The sequence below is a fragment of the Plasmodium inui genome (genome assembly GCF_000524495.1).
Source record: "Plasmodium inui San Antonio 1 unplaced genomic scaffold supercont1.13, whole genome shotgun sequence".
In the NCBI taxonomy this organism is placed as follows: domain Eukaryota; phylum Apicomplexa; class Aconoidasida; order Haemosporida; family Plasmodiidae; genus Plasmodium; species Plasmodium inui.
The window spans coordinates 310,918-322,731 of NW_008481847.1; the positions used below are offsets into that span (position 1 = coordinate 310,918).

Consider the following 11,814-nt stretch of genomic DNA (forward strand, 5'->3'; position numbering starts at 1 on the left):
GATGGAAATGATGGAAATGATGGAAATGATGGAAACGATGGAAATGATGGAAATGATGGAAATGATGGAAACGATGCAAAAGATGCCAACTTATCAGGGAAACTGCTTGACCAAAGCGACCGGGCGCTTCCGGCTTCTTCGCGAAAGGAGGACTCCCCCTTTGGAGAGGACAGATCGGTTAGTGGCGGCAGCATGGAGCTGCTCTCGCCTGCCAGCGTCGCGCTCGCCGCGGTGATCAGCAAAGCGGCCATGGAGGAGGAGCCTACCGAAGTAGCGGACGAAGTGACAGTCCATGCTACTACCAACGCTGCTACCAACGCCGCTATCAACGCCGCTACCAACGCCATTACCAACGCCGCCTCGACTGCCAACCCCGGCAGCAGCGAAGACGGCAGCGAGTGTATCTTCTGTTCATCCAGCACCAAGAAGCTCAAGTCTTACATGTTTAACGGAGGCAGGTACGCATTCGCAGCCAAACTGAAGAACGAAATTAAACACTTCAAATCGAAGAGACTAGGAGATATTATCCACCTAGTACAGCTAGCTATACATAAAGGGATATTTGTTTACTCTCAAAGGATCCTCCTGCCCGTCTCGGCATGCGAAAAAAGTGCAGATGATTTGTACCCAAAGATCAAAAATTTTAACTATGAGCTATGTGAGACATTAGGAGAAGTCATGAGAATCATCTCTCTGCTGGTCGATCACAAACCTAATGGACTCGTCTTGGCCCAACTGAAGCAACAGTTCATTCTCCAGTTCAAGAAGGAGCTAAACAGCCTGCACTTCGGTTACAAGAAACTGCAGAATCTGCTCCTAGCCAAACCGTTTAGTAAGCACTACAAGTTGTACATCCCTAACAACAACATGCACCGGACACACATTCAGCATAAGAAGTACAGGACCCCGGACAACTGCAGGATCTTCCAGAAGGAGACCATCAATGTAGGCTCCTTCCTCGAGTTCATCGAGCACCACGAGTTTGGTAGTTGCAGCGCGGAGGGGGAAGAGGAGGAGGAGGAGGAGGAGAAAGAAGAAGAGGAAGAGGAGAAGAAAGAGGACGAACAAGAAGAAGTCGTGGTGGAAATAGCGGCTCAGATGAGCCCTGGACTACCCAGAGGAAACCACACAAATGTGCTGCCTACCCCCCACAGGGGGAGTGAAAACACGGGAGCCCCACCAAGCGGGAAAGCTCGCACACCATCAAACTCAGCAGTCAATAAGGAAAAGCAAACAGGACAAAACCAACAGATTCAAATGGGTGAAAATTCCAAAGTGAGCAAAGGACATGGGGACGCACCAGATGAGTCAGTTACCAAAGGGGGGATATTATTCTCCACTAAGGAGCACCAAACGGACCAGACCGAGCAGACTGATCAGAGCGACAAGACTGATCAAAGCGACAAGACAGACCGAATCGAAGAAACCTCCCACCACTGTCGCCCCGTTTGCACCGAAGAGGTAGAACGCTCCAACGTCCCAACGAAATGGCAAATGAGCAGAGAAGCGAATCAACCGAGGGGAATCAACAGAAGGGAATATCTCAGCTACAGAAATTTGAACAACCTCCCGTTGTTCATCCGGGAAAGCATAGAAATGACCCTGGAGAACCAGGAGGATGATGGGTGTACCTTTCTCCACATGGAAGACGTAGCGCAATTTTTTGGAGACCAGCAGGAGGTCTCCACAAGGGAAGATCCAAAGCAGAGGAACGACATATACCTTTCGATTTTGTCACGAATGGAGTCAGCAGCAGAGGAAGAAAACCCAAGTAGAGGTGAAGACGCAGCAGCAGAAATTACGAAACATTCGCGTGGAGAGACCCCCACTGGAGGAAGCATCCTTCGCAGTATTTTGTACGGCATGGACCTAGACGCGGAGAATGCCCACGCTGAGAAGTTGAGGGGAATAACGGCCATTTTCGCAGGTGAGAAGGATCCGCGTGGACCCCCCGAGGAGGAGAGTGACAATCAGCAAGGTAACATCTGGCACTACTCACCAGTGTCTGATGACACGCAGAAGGACAGCACCCATGTTGCAACTCCAAACATAGTAACACTCCCCCCGCTACTCAACATTTTTACCTTAATTAAAAAATACAAAACAAAGAAAAAAAAAAACTATCACTTGTTTTTCGAGCAAGGAAATAACAACAACGATATTCGGAGGAGCAGAATTAGCGATGAGGATGTTTCTCAACAGAATGATCATGAGGGCAAGTCGAATGACACAAAGGTTGTCTTCCTAAAGAATAATCCCTCCATGGCAACTGTTCCTAGAGATGTCCCCACAGCATCACCAGGAAATAAATTTCTCCGTTTTAAGATGGGTCCTAAATTCTGTTATTCTTCTCGCACTGTGGTAGATATGGAGGGATCAGAACTTCTTAGACCATTTGACAGAAATGGCTTTTACGAGAAGGGGGCTTTCACCAGTGCGGACTATGTTGCCAATTCGATGAGAGAAGACGACTACTCGGGTGAGTCCCACTTTGACCTGAACAGAGTCAGGCAGAATTACTCCCCATATATGAAAAAGAACCAAGGGGGAAATCTTCCTCCGAGCTATCCTTTGGGCAAAAGAACGAGAGGCTTTATTAGGGACTCTTCTTCGTCGGTGGCGCACGGGGGGGAAGTGGTTCTTCGCGAAGGGGGGTCTCATGCGCGGTCCCCACTGCGATGCGCAGTGCAGTCCAAAGTGCAGTCTGCAGTTCAGTCCGAAGTGAATCCCCCAAACTATCCCCTCCCTTCCGCAACTACCAATGTGAAACAAAACGGGCAGTACAGACAAAACGAAACACACCTCGGCCTTCTCGACAGAGAGATAAACCAACTGAGCGATTGCAAACTTGCTCAAAATAGCATCCCTGATCAATATTGCAGCATTTCGGAGGATACTTCCCAGGCAGGAGAAAATGCAAAAGGGCAGCTGTACAGGCCCCAAGGGGAGGAGGAAATTATCCCTCATGGAGACTACTGCCAATCGAATGACCTCAACCTCAACATGTGTGAACCTAGTCCATCCGATGCAGACAATAGCTACATGGATGAGAAGGACCCATACGGAGTGCCCCCAATGGGGAGCACCACCACTGCATGCAGTGTCGACAAAAGGTGTACTCCACCAGAGGGAACAAGTGAAGAACAACTCTACATGGGAGGAGAGCACCCTCATTTTTATACTTATAATTTGACCGAAGGAAAAAATACAGAGATGCACAGTGGGGAGATCAACGTGTGGAGGACAGAACTTGCGAGCAGTCCAGATAGCAAAATGGTCGTTAATAAAAACGAGCAAGCAGATAGGGACCTGTCCATTTACGCCATTCAAGAGAAACTCGCTGAGGATGTGGCACCTTTTAAGAGCAGCGCGGCTAACCAGGGGGGAAACACTTTCGAAGGGGAACAGGTGGAGAGCCTCTCTGTTGAGGCCACCCCTTGGGAAAAAGACGCCGATCTGTTAGGACCCCCCAAACATGGCACGAACAATCTGATGAGCCAACAATGCGTAGGTCCCCAAGACGACGAAGCAGTTCACAAAACGAAGGATAAACCCTCGGAGCAGGACCAGGACTCATCAAACCATTCCAATGGTAAGCTGTACCATGTGAAGGGAGAAAATGGCTTCCCAAGCAGTGGCCGCCTTTCGAGTGAGAAAGCATCGGCACAGGATAATACTGCGGGAGGAGACATACACGATGCTCTCAATTGTACTTACTTAAAAAAAACGGACTACATGAACTGCGACCTGAACAGAGTGGGAGGAAACGCCGACAATAACAGTAACTCTACTACCACTACAACCACGACTGTCGCGAATAACAACAACGGGGGGAGCAACAATTCGGGCCCCAGCAACTCGGTCGTCGATTACCACAGTGGAGACAGCAACACACAGATGAGACACACCCCGGATAGAGCTGAAAACGGCTGCTATGTCCACACCACGAATCTGATTGGCCAAGAAAGTGTAGGCGGAGGTGCTGAGGTGAAGACGAATGGGCTGCTTCACCCCCTAAGCGGACAAGTGGAAGAATCAAACAGAAGGTTAACCAAATCGCTCACGTATCGCCCCATCAGTGACGAGGTACAGCATGTAGGGGAAAACCACAGAGGAGACACCCCCGCTAGTAGCCTTACGCAGAGTGAGTATAGCCACCAGTACCATCCCCAGTACACGCACCATTATGCGCAGCAGTACACTCGCCAGTACACCCACCAGCGCAACTACCCCACGAGCGACAAAAGGAGAGGTACCTACAAGTGCTACGATAGGGAGATAGAGCCAGGGAAGAGGCAGTACAACCCCTTCGAAAGCAGGAACTCATTATTCACGTATGCCACTGGGTCTTATGGGGGAGGCACCAACCTACGGGAAGGATACAAGAGGGAAAATGACATGAAAAGGAAATTTTTTAAAAAAAACGAAATTGAAATTAATACACAACTGGAAGATCTTTTGAGCGTGAAAAATCATGTCACAGCAGAAGGCCTCTTTTTCTCCCCCAGAAATGAGGGGAAGAAATTTCGAAATGTTATTCCTACGATGAGCACGACAAGACAGGAAAAGCTACAAACCCCAAATGGAAGCAGCATCGGTAGCAACAGCGGAAGCAGCTTCTTTCACTACAGAAATGACAGAAGCGAACATGCTTTTAAGAGCAGGAGCATACTTAAAAGGAATAAATATGTTGACCCCAATGTGGGGTTCAGTCAGGAAAGGAAGAGGAATAACCATCAGTTTTTTAACCCCCTGGAGGGATGCCAACAGACAGAAGGAGAAGGAGAAATCGAAACAGAAAAAGGAACAGAAATCGAAACAGCAGCAGAAAGACAAAGACGCACAACTGACGGCACCTACGCAATGGTAGACAAAATCGGCAACCATGTGACCGATTTGGGAAGAACTCCTGACACGGTGCTCCACAAACACAACGGAGGCGCGAAAAATCATTTCCTCCAAAGCAGTTACTTTCCGTACCATCAAAATAAGAGAAGCGGCTTCATCAAATACGGAGATGTAGAAACGTCCTATGGAAACCACAGGGAGGTGAAGAAGCCACACCTCAGGAAGTTTTTCAATTGCGCACCAGACACGGGAACACCACTGACGAATGAAGGCACTTCCAACTTTGGCAAAATTTGCAAAATTCGGAACATTTATTTGGATCAATTCCCCCGAAAATATTTCCCTGGAGAGACAAACAAGTTTTGTAATGCTAGTTTAAATTACTCCTACCAAAATAGGGGAAACGTCGATTTGCCTCCTGCTTCGAACGAGTACGTGAAATTTTCGTCCCTGGTCAAGGGGAAGACTAGAATAAATGCGGACCCGAGCTTTGTGGAAAATGGGGCGTTCAAAGTGGGGGGACAAATCCGGGACCAAGTGAGGGACCAGGCTTCCCTCAGTGAAATCTAGGGAGCGTTGGGGTTGGTCACCACACGCGGTGAGGAAGTGACCTATACCTCTAGACTTGGCCATCGCGGCTGTCCATACCGACTACGTGTCTGTTGTAATTTTTTTGTTATCCCATTTTTTTGTTATCCCGTTTTTTTGTTACCCCGTTTTTTAGTTGCTTCGTTTTTTAGTAGCTTCGTTTTTTAGTAATTTCCTTTTTTAGTAACTTCCTTTTTTTGTTATCCGTCATTTCTTACTTTTAATTTTTGATGCCTTCCTCACCACTGCGCTGCCCCTCCCCCTTTGGTAAATTCCCAGGGGGACGGGGACCATTTGTTAAATTGCGTTTGATTTTTTTTTTTGCTTTTTTTTGCCTGACTTCTTCATACAGCTAGCCAAAATATTGTGCGACGTTGATCATTCTTTGGATGCGCATCAATGTGTACACGTGTAGAGACGTGTCAAATGGCACTAATCTGTTGATTTCCTCCATCGTTCTGTGGAAGGGGTTTTGTTTTTTTATCTTATTTTATTTTTGCCTTTTTTTTCCTGTTTGTACTGCGTAAGCATTAACTGGTCATTTCAACATATGGCCTGCTTCAACTTCTGCACACATGTCCGCAGGTGTGTAACGAATTTGTCAATTCCCATTGCGTATTTGGCACTGATGAAAAAAACGGGGACGTCGTCCCCAGCCTCAGCTTTTATGTCTCGGTAGGCTTCCTCCGCCCGCTTTATCTTCTCCGCGAAATGGGCGTCGCACTTGTTTATGGCAACGATGTATGGCTTGAGGAATAGGCGCTCATCCTTCCGGCGCAGTTCCTCCCTAAGGTGAGGAAGTAAAGCGGTGAATTGGGTTACGTGACCGACGCGGTGAATTGGGTCAAGTGACGGACGCGTCTTGCCCCTCCCCTGCTCACCTAATGGCGCGAAACTGGGGGATCAGTTCGCGATGCATGTCCAGGACGATGACGAGGAGGTGGATGAGTTCCAGGTGGTGAGCCACGTTGGGGCTGATGTGGAAGGGGGGGCTCTGCTCTGCTCTGCGGCTTCCATCTGGTGTGCGACTTGAATCCGATATGAGGCCTCCATCTGAGATGCCGCCTCCATCTGAGGTGCCGCCTCCATGTGAGATGCCGCCTCCACCTGTGCAGTCGCCAACAAAGTCCGCGACGGATACCTGGAAGTTATCTGTGAAGAAAATCTTCTTCAGTACATACATGTTATTCACCGTGTGTATTTTCGGAGCGATCAAAGAGAGCAGAGTAGACTTCCCCGATCCGGGAAACCCCAAAAGGCAAGTGTCACTAATGCATCGGTAAACGATCCTTATGTAGGAAGTAGACCCCGTTGCTCCTTTCCCATAAGTGTAGGTATCCTGCATGTTGTTCCCTTTACCTCCTTCTCCCCCTTTGGAGAGTAAAAGTGAATTGTTCCTTGGACTTAACATCCCGAGGTAGGTTTCTCCGCCCACTTGTTTGTCCATCCTGATTAGCTGCTTTAAAATGTGCATATTTTTTTTCACATAAATGGGGTCTTCTTTTTTTATCACTTTGTACACTTTGTCTTCGTACTGCGATTTGTAAGCCACTACATTGTGGTGATCTCCCTTCACGTGGGGACTGGCCCATTGGTCGTTCCTCCCTATCATTAGCACGTCCCTTCTTTCATCACCCAAGGGGGTCCCCTGTGCATCGTATGTGTGTCCTCCTAAAATGTGCAAAGGGACATCTGTACACTCCGAGTGTGGCACCTCTCTACACGTTGCTTCTTCCCCCCCTCTACATGTAGCCTCCGCCCCTTCTCTACCGGTAGCGTCTTCCCCCCCCCGCGGAAACAGTCGATACACATGACACATCTTGTTGACGTGTAAAAAAACACTCATGCCATTTTTCCCTCTCAGTTGATTAGCTTTCCCTTTCTCTCCCCTGGTGGCCGAAATGACGCAGGGTAACTCTTCCAAGTTGTTAATATACACATGTTGGTCTTCACCTCTTCGCTTCCTCCTCCTGGTGAGAGGTCCACCCCCTTCACGGTCCCAATAACATAAGTACACGTCGCCACCGTTTCCCCCTTTTCCCCCATTTGGTATGCCTAACGGTCCCAACACCTTCCGTTTAAACTTCTTGAAGCTGATAGCTCCGTCGCCGCCTGCTCCACTTTCGCACTTAATAATCCTTTCGCTTTCATAAAAAATGGAAGTTTTCCTTGTGGACATTCTGCACACATCACTTTTGACGCCCACCATGGGTGTCCCTCTGTACTTCTCACCCCACGTAAGTCCTCCATCAGTAGGAAACGTACTCTCACCATTGGGATGTGGACATTCCTCGTCCGATTTCTTTCCCTTTCCATTCCGCCCAAAAGACGAATGCTCATATATTTTTACACTTTTCTTTGTCACCCTGTCAATAATTTTTATACTGTAGAGGCGTCTCCCTTTTGTGGGTAGCGATAATGCCCCCATGTTTTTCTTCTGGTACCACTTTCTCTTTCTTTCTTCTGGCAACTAGAACTCTGCTGATTGATCCGTTTCGTCGCTTGTGTTATCACCGCTCCGGAGAAGACGCGTGTTGGCGGGTAGGCGAGGGGAGCATCGTTCAATCAGCGGCGACGGTTCACACGTGACAGAAATTGTGCCACTAGCAGTGGGTAGTTACAATTTGGTAGTTACGAGGGGACACTCGGCCTGCCCCGTTACCCACCGCGTTACATGCTTCGCTGCCTACACCCTTTTTGGCCTACCGCCCTGCAAAGCGGTAACAAATCCATCGCCCCGCCAAGCGGTCAAAATGGATAGCTGAAAAGGAAAGAAGAAGAAGAAAAAAAAAACAGATCACCCGGAAGATGTTCACCGAATGCTCATGTTAACATTCTGGCCGCAGCGGGGGGGGACCCAATTTTTTTGCAGCAGAAATGACGAGTGTGGTTAAGCAGCCGTGCACCGCACTTAGGGTTATCCACGCTTGGGCCTCGGCAAGCATAGGTCCAAGTGTACATGTTCACTTTGTTTTATCGTTATCTCTATCTCTATCCCTTTTGCTTCTCCTTTTACCCATTCATAACTTATATGTTTCTAAATTGCCAATTTTGTGGACCCCCTCCACCCCCACCTTGTGTACCACGAATGTGCAGGGAGGGCAGAGGGGGAGACTCAATGGGGAGACCACTTTTTATGGCCTTGTCCTCAGTGCCCCCCCAAATAGGCTTCTACACGCCAGCATTTCCTCTGCACGGGGCTTTCCCCAGTTACGCTCGCGAGTGAAGCTCGTTTGGTAGGAGCGTCATGGTAATGACGTAGTGATGCAACACTACCACGTGGTGGGTCACGACGTAGCAACACGTTACATAGCCACACGGCACATAACCAGATGTCACATAACCACACGTAACATCACATCACATCGCCACCCCCCAAACGCGTACATGAAAAATGCCCTATGCCTGTTCTACCTGTGGAACTTGCCCCTCGACGGAGGCGACAGGAGACAAACGCTGTACCGCGTCAAGGTAAGGAAGGCTACCAGGGGGCAGGAAAACAAACTTCATGACGCGGGGGACAACTATGGCTACCTAGACAAAGGAAGGAATTCAGAATACGAGGAGATTCTCAACGAAATTATTTATGACTACGAGGAGGAGGAAAGGAAAAAGAAGGCAAACATAGCAAATGGGAAGGTAGGCAGGGAAGCAGCTTCTCCAGTGGGCAGCCAAATAGGCGGCGAATTAGGGCGAGGGAAGAAACAATCAGGGGGCCACGAGCGGGGAAGCAATCGCCAGTTAAGCCATAGTACACACCAAGAAGGGGAAGACACATGTAGGAGCCCCTCTGGGGGAGAGAACTCGCAAGAAAACAGCGCACGCGAATCGACCCCCCAGGAAGAAATTAAGCGAATAGAAAAATTAAAAAGAAATAATTTCCTCAGCTTGTGCAACATAAATTATGACGTGCTGAGCCTCCTATTGAAAAAGGAGTTAAAAGGGGAGAAACAAGATGAAGACGACCACTACAACAAAGTTAGCTTGTTCCTGGAGAGGGAGGGACAAAAGAACGGGGACGAGACAGACGAGGGATACGTTGGCGACGGTTATGTTGACGATGGATACGCTGTCGACGGATATACTGAAGACGGCTACGTTCGCGACGGCCACACTCAGGGGCGCCATGACGACCTCTACATTGACGACAGCCTTGGCAGGTACCTAATCAAGCTGGACGCAAACTTTGTCAATTCCATTTCAGCAAAGGAATTTCACGTCCTGCGAAACAGGATGTACAGGCATATTATATACTTAAAATATCGATACCTGCGAAACTACAAGACGGCAATTCAAGCCTTAAAGCAGAAAAAGGAACCGCGAACGGAGCCCATTAACAAGCACGTTTCGGTGGTCTACGAGGAGGGGGGGGATGACCAGGCTAGCGGAGACCCCAGTGATGATGTGTCTAACGACCACAGCGATGGCGTGTGTAATGACCATACCGATAACACGAATGACCAGCCGAACGGGGAATCAATCCCTAAAAGTGCGCAGATAAGCCCCATGACGCAGGCCAATAACCCACGTAAAGACAACACCGCCCGTGTTAGCTTCCTCCAACCGAGCAGCGACGACCCGGAAAGCCTCGAGCAGATAGACACACAACTATCCATGGAGAACATCAAAGAAATCATTGACGTTAATCAAAGACTCTACAAAATGCAGACAAATTTTAACGACTTAAAAAATTTTAACGTCTTTAACCTCCTCGACAGGAACACCTTCCTCAACAGTTTACGAGTCAATGACTTCAATTTTTACAACTACGATTGCCCCTTGTTGTTTAAAGAGATGAGGGCGTTCGTGCGGCGAATTCGGCATGGCCGCTTGGGCAAGCCAGCCCTCGATGAATGCGGCAACGTGAGCAGTGAAAAGCAGAGCGACGTGAGTGGCGAAAGGGGTACCAATGTAACCGGAGAAGAGTGTCCAAACGTGATCGGGGAAAACCGCAGCAACAGCCCTGGGGGGGTTCACCGCGAACAGGCGGAAACCTTCGCCGACGAGCGCTGCGCCTATGTGTGTGTCCCCAAGCTCAGCGACCGCGGCTTCCTCAAGTACGAAGACAAATCCATCGTCATTAACCTGTCCACGAAGCGGGACCAGGAAAAGGAGCACCTCCCCCCCGTCAAGGAGATAAACATCAACACAGACAAAGGCATCCTCATCCTCAGCGCGAACGACAAGCACCTGAACGTTCATGTGAGAAATATTTGCGATAAAATTTCGTACCTAACACAGAGCCTTTCCATATGGCCGCAACTGGACTATGGCAGTGAAGAAGGTTTCCCAAAAAATGTCTCCATTCTAAAAAGGATACTCATGTTGATGCTGTTCTACTTTGACATAAAGAACCTGTTTGTGATTTGCTTGGATAACACAAGCGCAAAGTTCTTTTACCATTTTTTAAACGGAGAGGAGGACAATTTATTTAAAAATCTGCTCACAGAAAAAAAAGACGATCAACAGGAAGAATACCTATATGTCAACTTAGATGATGTAAAATTTTCACACATTTTTAACAGAAAATTTGTGCCCTTATACGATATGAAAAAAATTTTTAAAAATTATGTGTTTCTCATGAAAAAGGAAGAGAACTTTTACGACCTTCCCTCTTTTAAAAGGTCCTGTCTCTTCATGTTCTTGGATGAACATACAGATAAACAAAATCACGTAATTTCCTCAGATGTACAGCATTTTTTTTACTACAAAAAGTTCGACTACCCATTTATTTACAGTGTTGACAAGAAGTATACCTTAAACACGTTGCGCAGTTTTAATGAAATTCTGCTCTACCTTACCAGCTGGATTGACATTTTCCACACGGGGGAAAATGAAACCAGTGCTGCTGGGGACGATGATCAAGGTGCTCAGGGAGACGGCGAGGATGGGGCACCAAGTCCGGATGTAGATGAGATGGATAGCGATGTAGAAAAGGATCAAGACGAGGAGGAATTTATTCAAAATATGCAAAATCAGCAGGAGCAGGATGAAGAAAATGAAGATGAGGATGCTTACCAAAAGGATCAAAGAGAGTGCGATGGGGCGTACGGGTTAGATGGGTATGACAGTGAAAGGCGGGATCAAAATGTGGGAGAGTAAATGGGAGGAAAACACCATGTTGGACAAAATAGGTTTCAGAAAAGTATGAACCGTTCAGGTATTTTATAAAAAAAAAAAAATAATTAAATAAATAAATAAAAAGAAGAAAAGCAAAACGGCTAGCTGGGTATCTGGTTACCTGGATAGCTACACAGGGTATAAAAAAAAATGCGCTCACAATATGTACAATTCGAAAGCAGCTGTACAGAACAAAAGTGGGCCAGGCCTAATGGACACACACACGGAGGGCTACCCCCTTTTTTTTTTTCTTTTTTA

General features: G+C 47.8%; 4 protein-coding genes across 4 annotated transcripts in view; 2 read left to right on the forward strand and 2 right to left on the reverse strand.

The window, feature by feature from the left end:
* C922_03260 (hypothetical protein) overlaps positions 1-5,418 on the forward strand; it is a gene marked incomplete at both ends in the record, with an annotated part of 9,056 nt that extends 3,638 nt beyond the window's left edge. The window contains one exon of the mRNA XM_008818852.1: positions 98-5,418. Coding sequence (XP_008817074.1) covers positions 98-5,418 — 5,321 coding nt within the window. The remainder of the gene's footprint in view (positions 1-97) is intronic.
* Positions 5,419-5,979: 561 nt separating this feature from the next.
* On the reverse strand, positions 5,980-7,864 carry C922_03261 (hypothetical protein; the record flags this gene model as incomplete). Its single annotated transcript, XM_008818853.1, has 2 exons — positions 5,980-6,223; positions 6,318-7,864. The coding sequence occupies 2 exons, from the start codon at positions 7,862-7,864 to the stop codon at positions 5,980-5,982; spliced, it is 1,791 nt and encodes a 596-aa protein (XP_008817075.1).
* Positions 7,865-8,823: 959 nt separating this feature from the next.
* Positions 8,824-11,538, forward strand: C922_03262 (hypothetical protein; the record flags this gene model as incomplete). Its single annotated transcript, XM_008818854.1, has 1 exon — positions 8,824-11,538. The coding sequence occupies one exon, from the start codon at positions 8,824-8,826 to the stop codon at positions 11,536-11,538; it is 2,715 nt and encodes a 904-aa protein (XP_008817076.1).
* A 135-nt stretch (positions 11,539-11,673) lies between these two features.
* Positions 11,674-11,814, reverse strand: part of C922_03263 (hypothetical protein) — a gene marked incomplete at both ends in the record, with an annotated part of 2,898 nt that continues 2,757 nt past the window's right edge. The window contains one exon of the mRNA XM_008818855.1: positions 11,674-11,685. Coding sequence (XP_008817077.1) covers positions 11,674-11,685 — 12 coding nt within the window. The remainder of the gene's footprint in view (positions 11,686-11,814) is intronic.